Source organism: Capricornis sumatraensis, chromosome 5 (genome assembly GCF_032405125.1).
Source record: "Capricornis sumatraensis isolate serow.1 chromosome 5, serow.2, whole genome shotgun sequence".
Classification (NCBI taxonomy): domain Eukaryota; kingdom Metazoa; phylum Chordata; class Mammalia; order Artiodactyla; family Bovidae; genus Capricornis; species Capricornis sumatraensis.
In genome coordinates, this window is record NC_091073.1 from 34240833 (window position 1) to 34266462 (window position 25630).

At 40.3% G+C, this 25630-nt stretch overlaps 1 protein-coding gene across 1 annotated transcript; it reads right to left on the reverse strand.

Annotated features, from left to right (window-relative positions):
* Positions 1 to 21542: 21542 nt before the first annotated feature.
* SP8 (Sp8 transcription factor) lies at positions 21543 to 24046 on the reverse strand. The gene is made up of 2 exons (XM_068973389.1): positions 24026 to 24046; positions 21543 to 23036 (listed from the first exon to the last, which is right to left on the reverse strand). Exons 1-2 carry the CDS (start codon positions 24044 to 24046, stop codon positions 21543 to 21545), a joined length of 1515 nt encoding a protein of 504 aa, XP_068829490.1.
* Positions 24047 to 25630: the final 1584 nt, after the last annotated feature.

A 25630-nucleotide genomic window follows, 5' to 3' on the forward strand; every position in this document is an offset into this window, starting at 1 on the left:
CTTTTTCTCAAGTGCTCACGGAACCTTCTCCAGGGTAGATCATATCCTGGGCCATAAATCTAACCTTGATAAATTCAAAAAAATTGAAATCATTCCAAGCATCTTTTCTGACCATAATGCATTAAGATTAGATCTCAATTACAGGAGAAAAACTGTTAAAAATTCCAACATATGGAGGCTGAACAACACACTTCTGAATAACCAACAAATCACAGAAGAAATCAAAAAAGAAATCAAAATATGCATAGAAACGAATGAAAATGAAAACACAACAACCCAAAACCTGTGGGACACTGTAAAAGCAGTGCTAAGAGGAAAGTTCATAGCAATACAGGCATACCTCAAGAAACAAGAAAAAAGTCAAATAAATAACCTAACTCTACACCTAAAGCAACTAGAAAAGGAAGAAATGGAGAACCCCAGAGTTAGTAGAAGGAAAGAAATCTTAAAAATTAGGGCAGAAATAAGTGAAAAAGAAACAAAAGAGACCATAGCAAAAATCAACAAAGCCAAAAGCTGGTTCTTTGAAAGGATAAATAAAATTGACAAACCATTAGCCAGCCTCATCAAGAAACAAAGAGAGAAAAATCAAATCAATAAAATTAGAAATGAAAATGGAGAGATCACAACAGACAACACAGAAATACAAAGGATCATAAGAGACTACTATCAGCAATTATATGCCAATAAAATGGACAACGTGGAAGACATGGACAAATTCTTAGAAAAGTACAACTTTCCAAAACTGAACCAAGAAGAAAGAGAAAATCTTAACAGACCCATCACAAGCACAGAAATTGAAACTGTAATCAGAAATCTTCAAGCAAACAAAAGCCCTGGTCCAGACGGCTTCACAGCTGAATTCTACCAAAAATTTTGAGAAGAGCTAACACCTATCCTACTCAAACTCTTCCAGAAAATTGCAGAGGAAGGTAAACTTCCAAACTCATTCTATGAGGCCACCATCACTCTAAAACCAAAACCTGACAAACATGCCACAAAGAAAGAAAACTACAGGCCAATATCACGGATGAACATAGATGCAAAAATCCTTAACAAAATTCTAGCAATCAGAATCCAACAACACATTAAAAAGATCATACACCATGACCAAGTAGGCTTTATCCCAGGGATGCAAGGATTCTTCAATATCTGCAAATCAATCAATGTAATTCACCACATTAACAAATTGAAAAATAAAAGCCATACGATTATCTCAATAGATTCATAGAAGGCCTTTGACAAAATTCAACATCCATTTATGATAAAAACTCTCCAGAAAGCAGGAATAGAAGGAACATACCTCAACATAATAAAAGCTATATATGACAAACCCACAGTAAACATTATCCTCAATGGTGAAAAATTGAAAGCATTTCCCCTAAAGTCAGGAACAAGACAAGGGTGCCCACTTTCAGCGCTACTATTCAACATAGTTCTGGAAGTTTTGCCCACAGCAATGAGAGCAGAAAAAGAAATAAAAGGAATCTGGATTGGAAAAGAAGAAGTAAAACTTTCACTGTTTGAAGATGACATGATCCTCTACACAGAAAACCCTAAAGACTCCACCAGAAAATTACTAGAGCTAATCAATGAATATAGAAAAGTTGCAGGATATAAAATCAACACACAGAAATCCCTTGCATGCCTATACACTAATAATGAGAAAGTAGAAAAAGAAATTAAGGAAACAATTCCATTCACCATTGCAATGAAAAGAATAAAATACTTAAGAATATACCTACCTAAAGAAACTAAAGACCTATATACAGAAAATTATAAAATTTTCTGATTTTATGATGAAAGAAATCAAAGAGGACACTAACAGATGGAGAAATATACCATGTTCATGGATTGGAAGAATCAATATAGTGAAGATGATATACTACCCAAAGCAATTTACAGATTCAATGCAATCCCTATCAAGCTACCAGCAGTATTTTTCACAGAGCTAGAACAAATAATTTCACAATTTGTATGGAAATACAAAAAACCTCGAATAGCCAAAGCAATCTTGAGAAAGAATAGAACTGGAGGAATCAACCTGCCTGACTTCAGGCTCTACTACAAAGCCACAGTCATCAAGACAGGATGGTACTGGCACAAAGACAGAAATATAGATCAATGGAACAAAATAGAAAGCCCAGAGATAAATCCACACACCTATGGACACCTTATCTTCGACAAACGAGGCAAGAATATACAATGGAGTAAAGACAATCTCTTTAACAAGTGGTGCTGGGAAAACTGGTCAACTACTTGTAAAAGAATGAAACTAGATCACTTTCTAACACCATACACAAAAATAAACTCAAAATGGATTAAAGATCTAAACGTAAAACCAGAAACTATAAAAATCCTAGAGGAAAACAGGCAAAACACTCTCCGACATAAATCACAGCAGGATCCTCTGTGATCCACCTCCTAGAATACTGGAAATAAAAGCAAAAATAAACAAATGGGATCTAATTAAAATTAAAAGCTTCTGCACAACAAAGGAAACTATAAGCAAGTTGAAAAGACAGCCTTCTGAATGGGAGAAAAATAGCAAATGAAGCAACTGACAAAAAACTAATCTCAAAAATATAGAAGCAACTTATGCAGCTCAATTCCAGAAAAATAAATGGCCCAATCAAAAAATGGGCCAAAGAACTAAATAGACATTTCTCCAAAGAAGACATATGGATGGCTAACAAACACATGAAGATGCTCAACATCACTCATTATGAGAGAAATGCAAATCAAGACCACAATGAGGTACCATTTCACACCAGTCAGAATGGCTGTGATCCAAAAGTCTACAAGCAATAAATGCTGGAGAGGATGTGGAGAAAAGGGAACCCTCTTACACTGTTGGTGGGAATGCAAACTAGTACAGTCACTATGGAGAACAGTGTGGAGAATCCTTAAAAAATTGCAAATAGAACTGCCTTATGACCCAGCAATCCCACTGCTGGGCATACACACCGGGGAAACCAGAATTGAAAGAGACACATGTACCCCAATGCTCATCGCAGCACTGTTTATAATAGCCAGGACATGGAAACAACCTAGATGTCCATCAGCAGACGAATGGATAAGAAAGCTGTGGTACATATACACAATGGAGTATTACTCAGCTGTTAAAAAGAATCATTTGAATCAGTTCTAATGAGGTGGATGAAACTGGAGCCGATTATACAGAGTGAAGTAAGCCAGAAAGAAAAACACCAATATAGTATACTAACACATATATATGGAATTTAGAAAGATGGTAATGAGAACCCTGTATGCGAGACAGCAAAAGAGACACAGATGTATATAGAACAGTCTTTTGGACTCTGTGGGAGAGGGAGAGGGTGGGATGATTTCGGAGAATGGCATTGAAACATGTATACTATCATGTAAGAAACGAATTGCCAATCTATGTTTGATACAGGATACAGAAGGCTTGGGGCTGGTACATGGGAATGATCCAGAGAGATGATATGGGGTGGGAGGTGGGAGGGGGGTTCAGGATTGGGAACTCATGTACACCCGTGGCTGATTCATGTCAATGTATGGCAAAACCAATACTGTATTGTAAAGCAAAATAAAGTAAAAATAAAAATTAAAAAAAAAAGGATTTTAAAGGGTACTCCACAAGCAGAATTCTCTTAAAGCTACTGCCTTCACTGGAACAAGTAACCAGGCTGAGCACTGGGGTCCTGGATAGTATACAAGGATCTGTGGGGTTATCAGCTGATGAAGGCAGAAAGTAAGTAGAGACCAGTTGCTTTTAGTAAACATCACAATTTAAAATTTTTAAATTGCTGTATTATTTTAAAAATGGTTTTAAAATATAACCCAACCAACTCACTTTTTATCTTACCACTCCTTAAAACAAATGGTGGTATGTTTTTATGTTCAGTAATCTTAGGTCATAGCTAATAACCTGGCTTTTAGCCTACTCAATGTGTCAGTTTCATAGTATATATAGAGTGCTTTGCATATGACTTATTGTATGAAAATATTTTCTGTTAGTGTCCACCTGTGTATTCATTGTTTTAATTTGAGCTGTTATTTCCAGAGGACTACTGAAGCGGAATCATAAGTTGACTAGAAAATTCACTCATAAGAACTAGTCTAGGGAGGAAACTGGGAAAATTGGAAGTAACAGAAATTTAAAAGCTCATTTAAAAGACATAATTATTTTTTAAAAACTGCATGGATCATCAAATGTCTACATAGTAACCTCAAGCAACACAGCTTGCCTCCTTTTAGCAAAAGCACACTAATAAAGTTTGTATTACTTTTCTATTGCTGCTGTAACAAATTACCACAAATGTAGTGGATTTAAAAAATATATACATTTGTTATCTGGCAGTACTCGAGAACAGAAGTCTAAAATCAGTCTCCATAGGCTCTAGAGACAAATCCATTCCTTGTTCTTTACCCATGTACCTCAGCATGCATCCCTCAGATCTCTGATTACTTCATTATACCTCCATCTCTGCCTTTGCCCTTCTTCTCGTACTCTTATATAAGGACCCTATGATTACACTGGGCCCATGTAGGTAATCCAGGATAATTTTCCCATCTTAAAAAAAAAGCATAGTATCTGTGAATATGTCTATGGAAATACACTGAAAAGCATTACCAATGTAATTGAATTTGTTAAGCATGTTTCCTTAATGATTTATACTTAATTATAAAGGTACAGTTCAATCCTATTAAAATATTTTACTTTTAAAACTACTTGAGGAGCTCCTTAAAGATGTTTGAGATTTTAGAAAAGCAAAAGTTATAGACAATTCAGTGTGAAAAACTATAAATGAATGCAATCACTACTGCATTATTAAACTGAAGGAAAGAATGGTCTCGTAAACTGATCTGTGTTTCTGTAGATGTAGTAAATGATGGAATGCTATTCTTTATAAGCCAAGTAAAATTTTCTATTGAATGGAGGTATTTTGTTTGACCATCAGCTTTACTACAATCCAGTAATGTAATACATGGCTAAAATATTTTCTCCCCAGCTGAAAGTCAAGAAAAGATTCTAGGAAGATAGTTGAAGTTGTTAAATTACCAGAACATTCTGGACAACTGTACAGCAAAAAAGGAGAGAAAGCAAGAGAAAGAATGAACTAGAAAAAGAGGAAAAAAACTATTTGAAAATACTCAAACAGTAAAGAATATAATAGACTCAAGGATTCAGCTTAGGACTGAAAGGGAAAAAATATTCCACCATGAAATCCTCAGAAAATCTAAAAAAAAAAAAAACCCTACAAATTTAAATTTGTAGTTTCGTGACCCTAATTAAAGCAGAATTACTTTGCCTATATTAGTTTCATAAGTTCCTTTAGCCCCCACTTTCCTAGAACTAAATCCCCTGGGAAGAGATGGGTTAAGACCAACATACAAATCAAAAAGGAAAAGCCTGGCTCTCACAGCATGGTATATACAGGACACCAAAGGAAATCAGGAGCAGGAAGGGGTCATCAAATAAGAGCAAGGTCAACAGGGCTCTCAAAGAGAAAGGGAAAAGAACCTCCAAAGTAACAAAGAGAATGTCTTCCATTATAAAATGAAATGCTCCTATCATTAGTATCCATAATAATAAGATCAATAATATAAAATAAGCTAATTTATAAGTTCCAGTTTTCATATACCATACATACTTTTTATACAGAACTTATAAAATTAAGTTCACATTCATTAAGCACTCATCCATCAGGCACTATGATTGAGCCTTACAGGCATTAACCTACTGACAGTAAGATTCATTCTTTTATTTAAACTTTACCAAATGAGGCACAGATTAATGAAGGAATCTTCTCAAACACCAAGGAAGTAACAGAATGAGGATTCAATTCAGAAAATCTGACTCTATAACCCACACTCAACTAGCACATTACTCTTCTAAGATGGAATTGGAAGTCGTACTTTTGAATCGTTTACATAGAAAATAGCTTGCTATGTGCCTCCTCCTTACAGAGTGAAAACATAAAGGTGCATGGTTCCTCCTTGGTTAACATTCTGATGTGAATCTAGATTTTTTTTTTTCTGCCAACCCACACTCTGAAAAAAAATTCCCATGCACAACCTAATTATGATTTGGAAGGCTTAGAAATATAGCTGCTATGGCAATAGCACATTTTCCCCACAATTGTTCAGTCTTCTCTACCTTCAGACACCAGTGCTCACAAGCGTAGAGGAAGATTAGATCCAAGGTGTACATAGACTGTCTCTCTCACTGTTGAATCACCCCTTCTATCTTTATTTTCAGGGTGTTTATCATAACTCTTTTGTTCCATTTACAGCCCACTTGCTGATGCATCATTCTTCTCTTTGGTTAAGATAAAAAAGATGTTGATAGCTGTATCATGCAAAAACTAAGACAGATTTACAAATGCTGTAACTGACAAAAAAAGACAGTAACATACGCATTGGATAAAGTTTTGGCTAAGGCGGTGTGCATCAGAAGTGGTTTGGGTTTGCTCAACTATACTGAGGCTCCTATTCATATGAATGACTTTCCAAATATTAGAAAATAAATACTGCTTCAGTAATAAAATTATTTTAAAGTGGGATATTTAATGATGTACTATAAAATTCCATCTATTTCCATATTAACAGAAGGCCTAAGACATTAGCTTAGACAAATATTAAAACATCTGGAGTGACCACTAGTACATCACGGACCCAGCATAGAAAAGTACAAACATCACAAAATTTTAGTCATACACTTCTGAAATGTGAAGGACAACACCCTGGTAGTTCTTCTTTATTGGAATCTTCAGAGACATTCCAGTCTGTTGGAAAAGAGTCAACCTTTCTCCACATTCATTTTTATCAAGGTTAGATAACACAGTCAAAGATAAAAGACACTTACTTTGACTTACTCAAGTAAAATTCCTCTAAAAACATGTGCATTTTAGAACATACAAACTAAGGACTCACCAGAATACATCTACCTCTAAATCTTGAGTCAATTTATAGGTATCAGAGAGGTATTGAGATGAGTATATTCTTAAGATAAGATCCATAACCTGAATCAAATTCTCAAAGGGGTTTGTTAACAACAACAAAACTGAGAACCACTGTTTTAGAGAAGAATTTAAAAAAAGACAAAACAAAACAAAAACTGTCTCCAAAACCAGCCACCTTAAATATAGGATTCATAAACAAAAGTTGTAAACTTGAGCATGGATAGAACAATTAATTAAATCCAATAAGTGTTACCTTATTTTCTTTGTTGAAGTTTAGTTTTATAAAGGCTCTTGGATCTTATAAAAGCTCTTTGATCCATTTTTTTTGATGTATTCAGAATTTCTTATATATAGTTAAGAAAGGAGAGCAATTACTTCTACAAAAGTCTATTTAGCAACATCAGTGACTATCAGTTTATTATATACAATAGAATATTTACATTTAGTTAATAATCAATTAACCTTATTTGGAGGATGAACTAATATTAACTTGTTCTCTTATAACAATTTTAGATTAAAAATAGATTGGGCATAATTCTGGGTAAGTACATATACACACACAGACTAAAGTTTAAGTTATTTTAACACACTTTGAGCATTTCAAAATTATAATGCAAAAATGCCTTCATACTGTTAAATTTTTAAATAGTTGATTTTAGTCATATGGTCAGAATGATGGAGTGATTTCTTTTCAAATGATTATTTTTTTCTTAAAGAAAGGACACAAGAAATATTTTACTCCTGTTTACAATAAGTTCTCAAATTATGTCAGTGATTCATAATAAGGCTTATTTTTAACCCAAACGACTGAAAACAAAGTAGGCATTTGGTATTTGTTATTTAAAAAAATTTTTGAACAACAGCAAATATATCATTTAAAATATCTCTATGAGATAGTTATCTCTATTACAAGCTGAGGCTGTATTAGAGATATGATGTATGTCCAATCTACTCACCCTCTTCTTCCTTCTCTTCTCCCAGTAACTCAAGGGTTTGACTCTTCAACGGTTGTACTTAAGCATTCCTTTCTAGGGCTAATGAATATGTCATGTAGTTATTACTTCAAGCTTGTTAAGGAATAATTATGTAAAAAACTTTTTTAAAAAGTTAGAATTCATTAGTGATTATGTAGACCTCACTTTACTCTTGGACATTATTTCTCCAATGGTCATAAAATATCAAAAATTTTAAATAGATCTTTCTGTCCTGCTAAAATAAGCTGATTCAAATCAAACTCATTATCTATGGTGGCCAGGAATTAGTTGAGTGAGTGAGTAAAAGTCACTCAGTTGTGTCTGACTCTCTGCAACCCCATGGACTGTAGCCTGTCAGGCTCCTCTGTCTATGGAATTCTCCGGGCAAGAATACTGGAGTGGCTATCCCTCTTCTTCAGGGTATCTTCCCAACCTAGGGATCAAACCCAGGTCTCCTGCATTGCAGGCAGACTCTTTACTGTCTGAGCCACCATGGAATGAAATAAGTCTCTTGAAAGATCAAATATGTGGCTTCCTGCAGCCAGAGGCCCTAGCTACTTCAGTTTAAAAAGTAAACTATTAAAATTATAAGTCATTTTTGGGGACCATCCTATAGACTCATTTTTTTTTAACTTTTCAAACAGTTACAGCTAACATGTTCAAGTGAATCTATACTTAGTACTGTGTGACAGTGCAAAGCAGTGTTCACACTTAGTTGGAAAATACAACTGGTTGTTTCCAAAAATTCTTTTGTAAAATGATAGCATGTATTTATGTTCCACTCTGCCCACTTACTGCAATTAATCTGGTACCAACAAAAGGAAACCGATCTGCAGGTTTCACCTTAAGGGAACTGTATGGTGCAAAGATGGAAAAGGAGTTTCTGCTTCCAGAGCCAACACTGTTTCTCCACAGTGTTCTTCAATGGCCCAGATCATCTGCTTGATTTTGCAACCAAGTGGACAATCATTCAGGAAAGGGCATAGCCATGGAAGGACAATTTACAAAAGAGAGAATAAAAATAACAAACACACATGGCGAATAAAAGTTTAGGAATCAGAAATATATGACTTAAAGCAATAATGAGAGTCATTTCTTTCTTATTAAATGAACAAAGAATTCAGTGCACTTAAGTCAGTTCTTTCAACTGCTGTTTCCTGAAGTATAAACTGCTATATACTTCAGGGTCAGTAATCTGGTCATCCTTAGCTAGAGTCTTTAAAATGTTCTTATCCCACAAACTCTCTCCTCTTTTAGTATCCTAAGGAAATAATCAGAAATTAGAACAAAAAGTCATACATAAGGATGTTCAATCATTTGGGAACAGCTAGATGCCCAGTATTAGGGAAGTAGTAAAACTTTGATATATGGGGTCCATAACCACTGAAAATTGTATTTGCAGATAACTTTTAATAGTGAGGAAAATTAATTTTGATATTAATGAGGAAAAAGTAAATTATACTCATATAAAAATCACAAAGAAAAAATTATAAGACATAATGTATCTCAGAAGTGGGTTTAAGGTATCTTGTTTTCTCTGCTTCTTCACAATTTCTTGAATTTTCTAGGATATCTTCAGTGAGGCTCTCAGTTCAGTTCAGTTCAGTTCAGACGCTCAGTCGTGTCAGACTCTTTGCAGCTCCATGAATTGCAGCACACCAGGCCTCCCTGTCCATCACCAACTCCCAGAGTTCACTCAAACTCACGTCCATCGAGTAGGTGATGCCATCCAGCCATCTCACCCTCTGTTGTCCCCTTTTCCTACTGCCCCCAGTCTCTCCCAGCATCAGAGTCTTTTCCAATGAGTCAACTCTTCGTGAGGCTCTAATAGTCTCCAAAAACTGAAGTTTTTCAAACTTTTGTTGAAATGGGAAGTCTTTGGATTAGGATGGAGGTAGTATGTTTTGACAAATTTGCATTTGTATATGAATGCCTCCCTTAAAAGTCACAGAGGTAATTACATTTTAAAAAATTAACTGAAATGAATATCTAATTAGCTTTATAAAACAAAGTAAAGTGGAGGGGAAAGTAGGGCACTTGGTGAAAACTTGCCTACAATTTAATTTTCAGGGAGTGCTACCATCAAGACAGCTTCCTAAATAAATTTTCCTACACGTCCCACTTAGCCATTTCTTCCGACCCTTAGAAAAATAGCTTAACTGTCTGATAAAAGCAGCTACCTTTAAAGTCTGGGCTTTTGATAAATTCCTTGTTTATGAATAAAAGACTGCCTGTATTGTTCTTAATGATTTATCTCATTGGTATACATGGCCTGTTAATGTCTTTACTTACTCTTTGAGCTGTGTGAAAGTAACATGGATAAACCTCAGATGCCAGGTTCACTGTCCCCCCTCACCACTTATTTATTAGCCTGTATTGTATCTAAGCTATATAGAATTATACTCATTATTTTTATGAATAATCACAAATAATAATTGCCAAGAGATAGGAAATTGTTAGAAAAATTAATAGTATAAATGAATCACAAGGAGAGAAACTATTATGTTAGGATAATGGATTGCTACTGGAGAAAATGTCATGAATAAATAAGTGGATATTACCTTTATATCCTACAGCAATACTTCCACAGAAGGAAAAACAAACTCTCCTAGTAGGGAGAACTTTAACTTCTAGTTACTTAGTTATAATTTATAGACTACCTGGCAAATGAATTTCATATGCAGTACTGCTGCTACAACTTATTCATGACTTCTGGAAATACAGGAATCCACATTTATGCAGTTTAGATAAGAGCAATTTAGTAGGTGTAAAGTACCTGGGGAGTAGAATTTGCAAGAGCAAAAGTTTACTATAGGGTCTTAACTGCATGAATCTAATGACTAGAAATTAGGGTGATTTTGTAGATATCTTCTTTTTGTAGCATTAATATTAGAAAGAAGAGTGTATACATCAGCATAATATTACTTTCTTGAAAGCTAGGTAAATGTAGATTCTTAGTATGGCAAAGTAGTACTCGCATTATTCTAAATGTGTAAGGAATCCAGTTTGAAGCCAAACAAGCTGAAAAATAAAAAACAGAAAAGAGGAAAACCAATTTTATATTTTCATCCTACACGTAACAAGTAAATTTTAACTTTATTATGTCATGTACTTCCTTTTTAAATAGCACAGAATGCTATCTTTAGCATTTTCATGAACAAGCAGAAGTTATTTTGTATTTATATTGCCTTTTATTTTTAGATTTATCCTTATAAATATATGAATTTCATTTAAAAAAGGAAAAATAAATAATCAGGACACCCAATTAAATCTGAATTTAAAAAAAACAACAAATCATGCTTAGTATAATTATGTCCCAAATATTACATGGGACATACTTACACTAATAAAATTATTTGTTGTTTACCTAAAACACCAGTGTAACTGGATTTCCTATATTTTATCTAGCAACTCTATATAAAGTTAAAATACATTTTAAATAAAGAATACTTCCTTTTTATGAAACTGCTTATAATCTCACTTAAATGAGACAAAGATCCAAGCAAATGTATTGCTCCATGGAAAGACATTTATCTGTGTTTAAAAAAAGAAGAAAGAAAAATCATTAAGTTTCAAAGCTTTCTATATGCTGACAAACTCAGTTCCTTAGTAAAAGTGATCCTAAAATTTAATTTGGAAAACAGGAAATAAATAGAATCATTATATTATCACAAATAATGAGCAAATAAGTCATTTTAAATTACAGGAGAAAAAACAGTTCTAGGCTACAAGTCGAACATTGTTAACAATAATTGCTTTATAATTTTAAGTGAAACCATCAACTGAAAATTTAATCTGATGCTTTCATACATGAAATTAAAATGAAAATTGAACTATATATTTTCATAGATTTTAACTATGAATTTTAAAAAACCATTTTATTCTAAGAAACAATATTTTAAAAACACACCCCTGTAGAGTAGCTTTCTATATAACTTGTTTATTAATGTAGTATATAGCCTCTGCATAGACAAGTTGACTATAAGAAGCTGAACAAAAAGTCAGCATTTTCCTAAGCTGCTATCTACACTGACAGATATGCAATGTAACATTTGTTGACTTTAATTCTTTATTAAAAAAAATTATATACCAATATTGATTTCCTGGATGTGATAAATATACCATCATAATATAAGATGTTATTAATAGAGAAAACTACTAGAGCTCACTATACTGTTCTTACAGCTTTCTGGAGTCTAAAATTATTCCAAAATGAAAAGTTTACTTTAAAAAAAAAAAATGAAGTAAAAAAATGCCACTGCTTTTGGATTATAAAAATATTAAAAGTCATTCTAAACCTCTTCACAGACATAAATACCATTTCTTTACAATAGGAATCACTATTATATCCCACTTTTGAAACATTTTCTCTGTAAAACAACAGGCAGAATTTTAAGAATGGAACACTTCACAGATTCTGATTTTCTTGGGTATACATATTAAAACATTCAAGTGAACATGTCACTAAGCAAAGTACGTTCACATTTAATAATTACACCATATACTAAATAAATTATATCATATACTTTCTACAGAGTATATGCAACTAAAGAATATATAACGTTCTATTGCCAAAATATTTTCAAGGCTGTTTTATTGCCTTATATTCCTTACTATTACAACAGTCAATTGTGATAATAAACTAAAATATGTCACTACTGAGGGCATAGGAAATTGATATACGTATATCATACTCCAACATAACCACTACAGTTTTAAACCAAATAGTTATTGGGAAAATGAGAAAAACTCAATTTGCCTAACAGTACAAAGGACACTGAACTGTCATCTACAAGAGTCTTACTTTCTTAAAGGTTTAAGAGAAACAGAATTTAATGTTAGAAAAATGATTTTTCCTTAAACTGAGACTTCATATATTTGTAGTCAAATTCTGTTAAGAGTGTGTATATATATGTATATATATATACATACATACATATACATAACTTGATAATATTGATTCACTAAATCAATGTGAATAACTCTTAAATTCACTTCCACCTACTGGTTCCCCCTTCCTTACAAAGGTCATTGTTTGTTTCATTGAAAGGGGAAAGTGCTTAGGAAAAAAAAAAAAAGCCAAAATAAGGGACAGGTATGTAAAAGAGAAACGAAATATTGATCGGTACAGAAGAATGAGCACAAAACTTCCTGAAATGATGGGAAACCTGATGATAGGGTACCTGAATAATTAGGGGTATTAAATTGGGTGCAAAATTGGGCAGTACAATCTTTATTTTCAGTTGAAGTAGACAATCACCTGAACTCTGGGGGAGGTGGGGGTGCATAACATCTATTTTCTTTCTTTCTTCTGTTTCAGGGCTTAAAATGGAGTGGCTAAAAAACTTAAAACTGGAAGGATCAGTCCCCTTCAAAGATATAAAGATAACCCGAGGTAAATTATTGAGTTTTTTTCTAACATTCACAAGAAGTATAGAGTGAAATGAACACAATGTAAATCAACTCATTGTTTGGGCACTTTCAAATTAGTTGCCAAGAAAGGAGTGAAAACTTGATAAGCAGGCTCCAGTTTCCATGTGTTAAGAAACCTTAAAACTTGTGGGAGCACAATAAATTTAAAAGGAAGAAAAGTAAACAAGGAAAATGCTAAGCAGTGAAACACTGATGTGAACAGGGTATAAAGGATTTTCTTTAAAGAAAAAAACTATAAAGAGTTCCATTGTGCTTTTAAATTACAAATTTGGATTTCTTTGATTTAAGCTGAGTCTGATTTTAAAGTATCTGTCAGAATGTCCTGATCCATTTAAATATTCAAACTGTTGATGCTATTTCTTACCTATCTTGGGGAAAAATTAAATATAAATCAAAATCTTAAGGAAGCCCACATTTTCAAATAGGTAAATAGCTATTTTGAATGAAGCAACAATGTAGTATACTTTTTATCCTCCCGCTCTGGCACAGAAAGTGCATTTCTGAAGCGCAAACCAGGTATGTTCACTGTTTGCAGAAGTTCCAGGTCTTGAGCCTTTTCCCCAGGAACCAAGCAAAAAACACACAAATTCACTAAAATAAGTGACAAGAGATAGCAGGCAAATCCCAGGTGGCTTGTCTGCCTTTTTCCAGGAAAAATGTGGCCTCAGCTTTCACGAATGTGTACTTTGTCTTGATAGGAATGCATATTTAATCATCAAAGCAAAAATTTTTACACTCAAACATCAGATCCTTTAGTAGAGATTTTTAAACTTTTTTAAAGCCACAAATAAAATGAAAAAAAGTGATGCCAAACTGTTTTGCAGGCACAAGAAAGATGAGAGCAGGGAAAGATTAGATCATCCAGACGGGGATTTTGAAAGACACTTGTAGTTTACTTGTGAAGCTTCATTTAGCATTGAGGTACAGGGGAAATGCTGTTCCTGGTGACAGCGCAGTGGGAATTCCCACTCCAACAACCCATGAAATGTTACTGCATAATTATTCACCTTCTGAGGCCCATTAGAACTTATCAGCAGAGAAAGAAATTTAATTTAAACTCACCCCTCGGTGGTAAAGAATGACCGAGACATGAGATCAAAGCCGGAAGCTCTGTCCTCCAGTGGTTTGCAACACCTAGGCACAATAGGGTGAGAGAACGCTACATTCCAGCACTTTCCGGCTTTCCGGACCCTGGAGAGAGGGGTGGAGGTGGGGGCCTCCACACCGGCTGGTTTGAGGGAAGGACTCCGGAGGTGGATGTGTCAAATACACCCTTGAATTCCAGGAGGCCAGACTGCTTCTACCCGAGGCTTCAGGGGCTTTTCGAGAGAGGCCCAAACTGCAGACCACTTAAGCCATTCCCCTCCCTTGCCTGCTACTGGGATTGAGGGTCAGTGGTGCCGTGGATTTAACCACAAGCTGGACATGGTTGGAGCCATAGCACACGCAGGTGTGCAGCTCTGCGAACTCTTGAATATTGAAGAAAACGCTCAGATTGCAGCACATCACAGGGCACTTTAAAAGCCTATAGAGGCTGCATGCATAACCAAACATAAACTCCAAATTTAATCCCTGGCACATCTAGAGAGCACAAGGTGGAACTCAGATCCAAACCTGCTGAGAGGGGCCTCTGTTTCTCAGTCCACCCCAGGGAGCAGCAGGTACATTCTCAAAGTAAAGATGATCTTTAAAGGAAGTATGGTACTTTTTCTGAAGGACTGACCCGTTCCTCCTTTCAGATGTCACCAAAATATGGGGCCCGGAGAATATTGCTGGCACTCCTCAAATATTCAGCTGCCAGAAGCGTGGACCAGCAAGAAGGGAGAGGAAGAAGCCCAAAAGAGGTTGTGGTTTTAGGTACAACGCAGCAAAGACAAGTTGAGTCAGCTCAACAGGTACAGTGATTATATATCTATATATACCTGTCGATAAGATTCTCCTCTAGATCGTCATTTGTGATTCCTGAAATCAAAAATCACAGTCAATCGGTCCTGATTTTGCTTCCCTTATGCCAAAAGTGTGAGAAAATGTGCACAAATTCCTTCATTTGAGTCTGACAAACCCTTAATAAAATGACAAGAATAAAACTTACTGCCGATGGAAGACCGCTGCAGTTTGTTGAACTGCTACAAGACCAGAAACGGTTAAGAGACAAGTGAGAGTGAACAGAGTAATTTAGCCAGGAAAAGAGCACAGTCGATGCTATACCGAAAGAAATCCAACAGGTTCAGGAAGAAGGACCTTGGCGCGCCACGCCGCGGGAGGCCAGGGTAGTACCGGCAGGACGCGGCACTTGGCCTGCCATCCCGGCATAGGGTGGGATAGAGGCCCGAGGGTCCCGGCGCTCGTATGGCCAAGGGCAGTGGGCGGATGCTGGTGATTTGGCGAGCAAAAGGAGGGAATCCGCCCATCCCAGGCCGGCCGGCTTGTCTTTTGAGCCGGGAAGTGAGCGCGGGAGAAGTTCACCCGGCGATTCCCGCGGTGGGTTCGCGCGGGGCCAGAGAGGCTCTGGGAAGCGCGGGCTGGTTGGGCCGGTGTCGGCAGCGGCTGGCGCGCTGCAGAACGCGCACGGGGCACAGGGTGGCGCTCGCTGTCCGTGCAGCGGGAGGAGGCGGCCGCGGTGCCTTTGTGTGCGCGGGCGCCGCGCGCGGCGGCTCAGCTGGCAGCACAAGGGGGAATGCGGGCGGGTACGGTGGTCCGGGATAGACTCGACTGCCGCCCTACCCTTCGCTGCAGCTCTTGGGTGGACAACGCGGCTCGTCCGCTCATACGCTTCCGGGGAGTCGGAGAGGCTTTTTGAGAGCAGCTGGCAAGTCAAGAAGGGAAAGCAAAGAGGAAGTAGCGTTTAGAGAGGCTGGAAAACTCTCTTGGGCTCAACACATCGCCTTGAATTCACTGAAACAGAATAAGGGCAACTTTGGGCAGCCCAAACTCAGCCTCGAGCCCCGCAAGAGAAGCAGCGGGCGTCTCCACCTGCCCTCCCGCGCGGCCAGAAATGGCTTGTCTGAGAAGTAAAGTTAGGGAGTGGGCTTAGAAGAAATTCCCCAAATGGACAGGAAAGAACAACAGTGAAAAGCAGCAGTTTTGAGCGAGCGCTTCATTCCCGGTTCTCAGTCATCCTCCAGCTCCCTTCGCTGTCTCTGAAGCTCTAGAAGCCCAGACTGTCGTTAGGAATCGAAGCAAAATGTATAAGGCTGCTTCCTCACCGCCAGGAGACTCCGCAGGAAATTAAATTAAATTAACACGCGCCCAGGGACCAAAGAAAATAGATACCACCCCTAAACCCCCTCCCCCCGCTAAGCAAATCAACACTTCAGCGTACAGGGAATGCGGCGAACCTAAAGAGATCGCCACTGACGCGCATCCCCTTAAACCTTAGCGGCTGGAGCAAGAAATTATCGGCTTTCCTTTAATCCGGAAGCAGGGAATAAATAGGGCGAAAGCAAATTCTGAATCTTAATTTTTAAACAACAGCAACAACTGTATATCGAGCAAAGTCTTCAAAAGATACCACCCAGAACGACAATCCAAAGTTAAAAATGAGTACACTTCACTCCCACTGATCCTTTACTTAACACGATTTTCTTTCAAGACTGATAGAATTAATCTGCTTGTCTACTTTTTAAAGAAAAAAGGGGGGGGGGGCGCGACAACATAGAAATCATATTTTTAAAAGAGAGAGAGGCTTGATCATACCTGAGTTGTTCTTAAGGGTGTAGGGAGAAATAATAATGCCTGTTTGGAGAGAAGCAGTAAAAGTCAGCAGTAAATTTTAAACCCCAGTTTATTCAAAATATCTACGTCAAATTAACCCCTCTTTGAGGCTGTTTGAAAAATTGAGCAAAATGTAGAATTTCTCTACCAGTTTAGGCAACCAGAAAACAATTAAATCTACACTCCCCCTACCCCCAAAGTTCCTGCCTTAATTTACCAGCCTAAAAGATCAACTGACCTTTAAGCTAATCCTCTAAAATAAAACATTTTAAAAAATTCCTCCACAGGCCCTCTGTAACATTCCATTCGATAATTTCAACAAAAGATCCATGGGGAAATGAAAATGTAGATGGCAGGATTATCGATTTGTCCGCTCAGGAGTCCAGTCTCATCATACGCTTGTCTTTAATTTTTAATTTCAGCATTCTGTCCCCAATTGAGAAGGTATACCAAGATTGGGGTAAGATGAGAGTGGAAGGAGGACAAACCCATCCAGGAACTTTTTCTAGTATCAGTTGATAAAGAAGAGTACCTCATCATATTTGCTTAAATTGTTTCAGCTTAAACAAATTTTTTGCTGATAGTCTATCTCAACAAATCATAGTCATGTTCCTAAGCAAAAGACATCATCCAAAAAGAAATTGAACCCGAACAGGAGAAAGCAGGGTAAGGAAGAAACACTCAAGTGTGGGGATGAAATGAAGAAGGTTAACAGAAGAGCTGGACTCAGCTGCAGCCCTATTCTAGTCTCCTGAGGGTGGACTGATATATATGCTGGCCTGACTGTGGGTCAACAACTAGTTTAACTCTACCTTGATCTGCAAGACTGAAAGCTTGTCCCTTGGTTATAAGTGAGACCAAGCCTTTGGCTTCATTTGAGTGAGCCTGCAGGCACTGTTATGGGGTGCGTTTGCATAGATAAAATGGGGAGAAACCAGAGTTTTATACTTCATCCTCTACCCTCCAAAAAGATGTGTACCCCCAAAAGGAAACCCTGGCCATCCTGCAGAAATGAATTTGTTGGCTATAGCCAACAACACAAAATAAACCAAAGCTAAAATGGGGAGAAGCCAAAGGAAGAAAGTGAAAATTTGAACATCCACACTGCAGAAAAATCTGTCCCCGTTTATGCACCCCAGAATCTTCTTCCAGACAATATCTATCCTTATCATCAACCACTTTGTAAATCACATGTGATCCTGGGTAAAATGCAACTGATATAATGAAGGTACCAAGCAGCTTTTTTCTTACCTGCCACTACATTTAACTCCTTCAGAACCGTTTTCTCTGAATCCCTCAGCACTGCAACTTTCAATAAAAAAGAAACAACACTTAAATTGTGTTCTGCGTGTTACCCCTAGGAAGAAAGTGACAGAAAGAGACCATTTTACTTTTTAAAACCATTATGTAGAGCTGTAGTATACCAAAGAATTAGAGTTTACTTGCTTGCCTAAAGCCATAGGGGTTGGAGTTCTCAAACATCAGCACAAGCAACAGGATTAAGGCATGCTGTTACCTGGGCACAAACTACATTATTCTAAAATACTTTATCCCTGTCTTTTTCTTATGAATTTACAGTATTTATAACACTCTGTATTTTCACTTGTTTCTATGGATAATAATGACTTTATATAAATTTCATTGAAAATTTGTCAGTTCAAGATGCACACCAAGACTGAATTTAGGGTGGGGAAATGCAAACGGAAAGAAAGAAGCTAAACTTAAAAGAATCTGAACACACTAACTTTTTATTCAGTTTGTTTCAAAATAATATTAATCTAATAGTGAAATACTTTGATATAACAGCAATCAACATTTAAAGTATTTTATGTTTCAAAGTATGGCTCAAGGAACACCCATTGCTTAAATGCACTTAGACATAACAAGACAGTATTTTTTTATTGGCATCATTGACACCTATGAACAATAGCCTAGTAGATAGATTAAGGTTTAACCTTCCTTTTCTTTGGTGGCTGTTTAGAGACTTTAAAAGAACGGATAACTCATTTCAACAGGAATCTACTACTGATATTTACCTCTACATAATCTTTAGCTAAGACATGGAATGCCAAAAACAAGCTTTTGTTAGCTTGACCTCCTCCACCCCCTAACAACAAAAAGTTATTCCCAAACCCATGTTTTTATTTTAGATGTACTGATCTTCTAGTGTAAGGCTTGGCCTTTTAAATACCAAATGCAACCAATGGCCAACAACCTGACTCCTGGAGAATGAGAAGAAAGCAGAACGAAGAAATTCCTTTCAATTGTTTGGTGACTTTGTATAAATTTTAAGAGCTCAGTAAATCCTGATGCTTGGAGCTAAAATCTACTGGTAAATAATAACATTTCTTAGACACTACAGTCTTAATCTTGGTAAACAGAGAAAACACAGCTTCCCCAAATATACCATTCCATCTAAGTAATAGCTTAAAAACAATTATTTAAATATTACCTCAAAACAGGGCTATGTTTTGTTTAAATTAGACATTTAACTGAAGATAAAATGCAAATGTCCATAGTTTAAAAAGGAAAAAAAATACAAATTAACTGACCTAGTCTTTATCTGAGTTTATTAATACCATTTAAAATATTACAAATAAATCAATTACATTTCATGCATTTAAAATGCAAGTCTAAAATGTTCCAGAGAAAGGCTTTTCATTTCAATGTGAAATATCCAAATTATTTCAACATTACAATGATCAATTAGTTTGCAGAATCTGCAAACATTTAAATGTAGTGTCAGGAGTGTTTATTATTAACAGTTAACAATATTACCTTCAGGAAATACACAAAGGCCAAAGTTAGTTGAGATTCACTTGGACATTTTATTTAACACATGGGTTTTTGGCAGACCCAGTTATTATGAAATATAAGAGAACTCTCACTTTAACTATGCCTGAACTGCCAGCAAATGCAAGTAAGTACATGCTTCATTAAATTAAGTGTCATCCCACATTTATCAAATATTGTCTTAGTTACAGTTTGATACCTATCTAAATTCATATTCGAGCAAAACTAGGCCCCGAAAGTGCGTTTGTGGCTCTGCACCTCCAGAAGTGAGTTCAAAAAATCTGCAGCTCATCAGAACTGCAAGAATAACTCTTAATATTTTCTTGTGTCAAAAAAAAAAAATCAAGTTTACTTCAATATATTTTCAAATATTTACTGGAAGTAATGTACAAGAAAAATACTATACAAAATCGTCTCCTGGACAACTGCACCTCGCACCCATACACTGGTGGAGTTATAGTTAATTGATATCTAATCTAGAACGATTCTCCAGTTGTACAAACCATTAGGTTCAGATATATCTTACAATTTTTTTTTCTGTTTTTCCCTTTTGGCATTTAAACTACAGCCTGGTCCGAAATAAACAATAGCTTCTTTACTTGTTTATAAGTTTAAATCACACACAAAAAAGTTAAACCCTAAGAATCTTCAACGAATTGCAAGAATTTACAGAAATGGGTTCTATACAAATTGACTGCTGGACTAGGAAAAAAAAAAGAGATTATGCTCTGGAGTGGTGAAAACGAGGTAGCAAAGGACAAACACGGATATAGTTAATCTGGTCTCACCGGAAAGGGGTATTTTTGCATAAGAAAAAGACACCTACCCTCACCCCCACCCCCAACCCCATAAGTTAATGCGATCAAAATAACTTTGGGATCAATATTAGCACAATTTTGAGAGAAAGACTTGCTTACTGATAGAGGAAAAACTACCTACAAGGGAAACCAAATAGAAGGATGCTGTTGTGTTTTCTTTAGATTTTCCGTTTTAAAAAGTTATAAACATCGATTCACCAAGACTGCCCTTAGCTAAAACTTGCATCGGTACCACCCAAGGGAACAAAGGGAAAGAGTCAGGGCTGGCGTTGGGGAGCTGAACTAGGCAAACTCCGGGTCTCCGTGCCCCGAGATGGGCACCCGACAGCTCTGCGAAGGGCAGGCCGCGACGCCCGGCTGCAAGGCAGGGCGCTTTGCAACTCAGACGCCTGGTAATGGTACCTAGCCAGTCGGCGGCTGGCCTGCCCCGGAGGCCCTGGGTGGTGCTCAAACTTGCTCAGCCTAGTTGTTAACCGCGCGTGCAGGCACTGGATCGGTCCACCCTTACCTCCAGCGGCCACTTCCCTCTAAAAGATGTGCCCGTCCCAACTGGGGATGGTGACGGGAGAACAAGGAGAGGACCAGAATTAAAGGCCTGGCGAGGGGCCGGCTGGGGCTGTTCTGGGCCCCAACGGTGTTATCCGGTAGACAGACAGCTAGGGCCCAGGAGAGCAACGCGTGTTACTTACATGTCCACATTCCCTTTACAAAGTTGTCACAGAGAGAGTTAAGAGACAGAAGGGCAGAGACAGAGATAGTGAGCAGGGTGGAGAGAGACTGAAGCCAAAGCCAGGACCCACAAAGCCCAAACGGACCAAGGTGGGAGGAGGAAGGGGAGAGAGGCAGGGGCGGGGTGCACGTCACTCCAGGCCGTTTCGGTGCCCGGGCTCGGGGGGCGGCAGCAGCTCCGGGGAGTGGCAAGGCGGGCTGCCTGCGGCGCTGTGCTCGCTGTCGGTGTCGCTGCCCTTCTTGCCGCCGCTTCCGGACCCCGCCGAGCCGCCGCCGCCGCCGCTGTGCGTCTTCACGTGCTTGCTGAGGTGGTCGCTGCGCATGAAGCGCTTGTTGCACACCGGGCAGGCGAAGCGCTTCTCGCCGGTGTGGGTCCGAAGGTGCCGCTGAAGCTCATCGGAGCGCGTGAAGCGCTTGCCGCAGAAGAGCCAGTTGCACACGAAGGGCCGCTCGCCCGTGTGCCAGCGCAGGTGCGCTTTGAGGTGCGACGTCTTGCCGTATACCTTGCCGCAACCCGGGATGTGGCAGCTGTGCAGGCCCTTGCGCCGCAGGCTCGCCCCGGCCGGGCCCAGCCGCTCCGCCTCTTGGCAGTTGGGGCAGTCACAGGTGGCGCGGCCAGAGTAGCGGCGGGCTGAAGAGCGCGGGGAGCCCCCCAGAGGCGCCGACGGCCCCGCGCTCAGCATGGAGCCCCCAGCGCCGGCCAGCGGCGACGGGGCCGAGTCCGGGTAGGAGCCGGGCAGCACCGGCTTGAAGCCGTCCATGAGGTGTTGCCCCGCGGGGCTGAGCAGGTGCGAAGAGGCGCCGCTGCTGAAGGCTGAGTGGCTCAGGCCTGAGTAATCCGAGTTGTAGCCTCCGAGCGGCGAGTGCAGCGAGGTTTGGAGCCCCCCGGCGGCAGGGTGCAGGGAGCCGGGCAGCGCCGCCGCGCCGTTCGGGTTCTGCACGTCGATCCAGCCCGCGCCCACGTCCCACCAGCTGGAGGCGCCGGCCGACCCCACTTCGCCGGCGGCGCCCAGGCCGGGATGCGAGGGCTTGAACCACGACTCGTAAGGGTGCGCCATGCCCACGCGCGGGTAGATGCCCTGCAGCCCGTCCACAGAGGTGTGCACCTTGGAGATGAACACGGGCTGGTGGGAGCCGTCCTGCGAGTGTGCCGAGGAGCCGCCGCCGCCACCCCCGCCGCCGCTGCCCCCCGACACGCCAGGGGCCTGGAACACCGAGTAGTCGTTTGCGAAGGGAGAGCTCGAGGCGGCGGCGGCCGCGGCGGCGGCGGCGGCGGCGGCGCTGCTGGAGGTTAGGGAGAAGGCGCTAGAGCCGGGTGAGCCGCCACAGCTGAAAGAGTCGGACACCAGAGCCGCCGCCGCCGCAGCCGCCGCCGCCGCAGCCGCCGCGGCCGAGGATGAGCCGCCGTTTCTGGAGGGCCCCGACACGCCGAAGCTTGAGAGACTGGAGCCCACTACGTTGCAGCTGCCTGAGGACGAGGACGAGGACCGTTTCCAGGGGTGGAAGCCTTTGCCGAAGGAAGATGAGCTGTCCGAGAGGGAGGAGGGAGACGGGCTGGGGCTGCCGATCTTATTACAGGTAGCAGCAAGCATGGCCAAAGGAGTTGATCCCAACCTCGGTTCTTCCTGAGAGAAGGAGAGGAGAAGGGGTGGGGGAGGGGAGGTGGGCAAAGGTCCGGTGGGGGAGGGAGGAAAGAAATGTGCATCAGTCCTCTAGTAGCCTCCAAAACGCCCCCAGTGCACCCCATTTCTCGCTGCGGCGCGGCGCCACAAACTCACCTGGCTCCCCCAACAGCCCCGGCGCCCGGCTGCTTCCTACTCTACGGGAGGGGACAAGTTTGGCTGCCGGCGTCTGATTCGGAAGTAAAGCGCCACGCTAAAGAGTTTGACAAGTATTCTCACCTAAAACAACACTCTTTTGCACACAAGGCCCCAGGCACTTCGAAACAAACTAGCAAGCAAAAAGTCCAGATTGGTAAGGAAGATTCCTTTGCGGAGAAGCCTGGGGAAAAACCATTGGATTGGTTTTAAGAGCTACTCCTGAAATCCACAGAAGAGCTTTGAAAATCCTGTTGCAGTTCCCAGAAACCCATCCTGGGTTGTTTCTCCCAGGCCAAAAGACGTCAAACTATAGGGCTCGATCGCTCTTCCTGATTTTCTTAAAATACAAAAAAAGTCTACAATACTAAAAAAGAGAAAATGAGAGAGAGAGAGACGGGTTCAACGTACCTGCAAGACAAGGCGGGCTGAGGAATTTTTTAAGGGGAAGAGGGGAAAATCTGCAGTTTGCCCAGGAGAAAAAACTTGCTCTCTTTACCCCCGAAATCGTCTCACGTAAAATAGGCTGGACGCACGTCTCTGGGGCGGGGAGCGGCCGGGCGCTGCGAGGTGGCTTGTCTAAATGCCCTCCGAACCTTTTCCTGCGCTGAAAAAAGTGACTCTGCCCCCTCTCCCCCTCTTTCTTTTCTCTAAACTCACTTGTATTTAAAGGGGGGAGGAAAAAAGCTCTCAATAGAGACTGATAGCCCGTGGCCTGGCCGGGGCGACTTTAACCCCCTCCGATCGGCAATAAAAGAAAACTAATTAAACCAGCAAGAGAAAATCCTGAGACTCACCCCTAGAAGTGAAGTTGCCATCACACAAAAGTGCCCTCCTCCTCTCAGAGGATCTTTTTTATATTGATAAATCAGAGGCAGTGTTTTTTTTAGAGGTGTGCAATACAATGATCAGTTCCGCCCATTCCACCACAATTGTAGCTCCCTCTCCGGCTTTGAAGTGCCGCGGAGGCGCGGCCAGCCAATCTGCGGCCTCGCCGGGCCGCGCGGCGCGCGCGCCGTGAGGTCATCGGCGCCGCCGCCGGCCGCCGTGGGGGGGCTGCGGGAAGCGGTAGCGGGAGGGGCGCGCGTGACTGCGTGTGTGTTACAAAGCGGTTTTGTGTGTGTGTGTGTGTAACTATGTGCGAGTGCAACCAAGCTGAGAACACAGTGCAGCCAGGGAAGGGGGTGGGGGGGATGCGGAGAGGTTGGGGACTAGAGTCTGGCAGTGTAACAGTGACGGGGGGAGGGGAGGGACAGTGCAAAGAGGGAGAGGGGGTTGTGAGTGACAATTTAACTGTATGTGTGACAAAGGGTAGCAGACCAGTAAATTGTTGAGGGGAAGGGTGAGTGTAGTGCAACTGAGTGATAAACCTGGGGAGGGAAGAGAGTGCAGTAGAGTGTGTGTGGCGGGGGCGGGGGGAGTGTGATAGGTGGTGTCTGAGTGTTTGGTTTGGAGAAGAGGAAGAGTGAATATGTGGGTTTGTGTGTGTGAAAAAGGAGAGAGAGTGGATGCGTGTGTGTTCGCTTCACATGGGAGAGGCAAGGGCAGTGTGTCACAAACGTGGGGAGGGGATCGTGTGTGCTTGTGTGTGTCTCTGCAACGAAACTGTGATGGAGAATAGGACCGGTGCAGTAAAGTGTACGTACGTAAAAGAGAGACATGGCGATTAGAAGAGTGAAACTGACTGCGAAGTTGAGTGAGGTTGAATAAATATTCACAAATGCTATCACTGTCTCCAACTTCCTCAGGTTTTCTTGTAGCTCAAATCTTGACTGGTTTTCTTCCCCTTAATTTTTCGGGTACTGTCACTACATTTTAAAACAATCATATTTATACCATCCTCTCCTTTCCTAGCTTTACAGCGGAAGGGTAGAAATTTAGGGAGGCTGACGGGTATTTTTAGAGCGTTCGGGAGGGTGTGCGCCTGCGTCAAAGAGTTGTTACTTTGATGCGGTAGCTTTTTTTTTCTTCTGAGGGGGGATTCGGCTTTGGAAGTGCAAGTCTCTCTGTAGGGGAGACCGTGTGTTTGTCCCGTGGCGATGAGTAAATTTCAATACAAAAGGATTAGATAAAAGGGGGGGTAAGAGTATTGTGTTTTTTTTTTTTCCTGAGGGGTGAGAAATTGAGCGTTTTATAGATTGTAGGAGTTTTCGTAGGCTATCCCACCGCCTCTTTCTGAGAAAAAAAAATCGGGATTTTGATTGAAATCTGGGGGTTTTATTTATCTGAGAAGAGAAACAAGCTTTTAACAAATCTTGGACCACGTGCATTGGAAGCTTCTGTGTCTAGTGGGGTTTGGGCCAGATATCTGTTAAATGTATGCATGTGAACAGTTCAAATTTGGTGGATTTTAGAACTTGCTTGCCATTTGTGTTATTAGTTGCCTACAGAAATGTAATTAC

Bases quoted from the DNA above. Each gene is read 5' to 3' on its own strand.
- SP8 (XM_068973389.1), bottom strand. From the start codon at position 24,046: ATGGCAACTTCACTTCTAGGG. The intron at 23,037-24,025 runs GTGAGTCTCAGG...TCCTTCTCTCAG, and splicing joins TGGCAACTTCACTTCTAGGG to GAAGAACCGAGGTTGGGATC.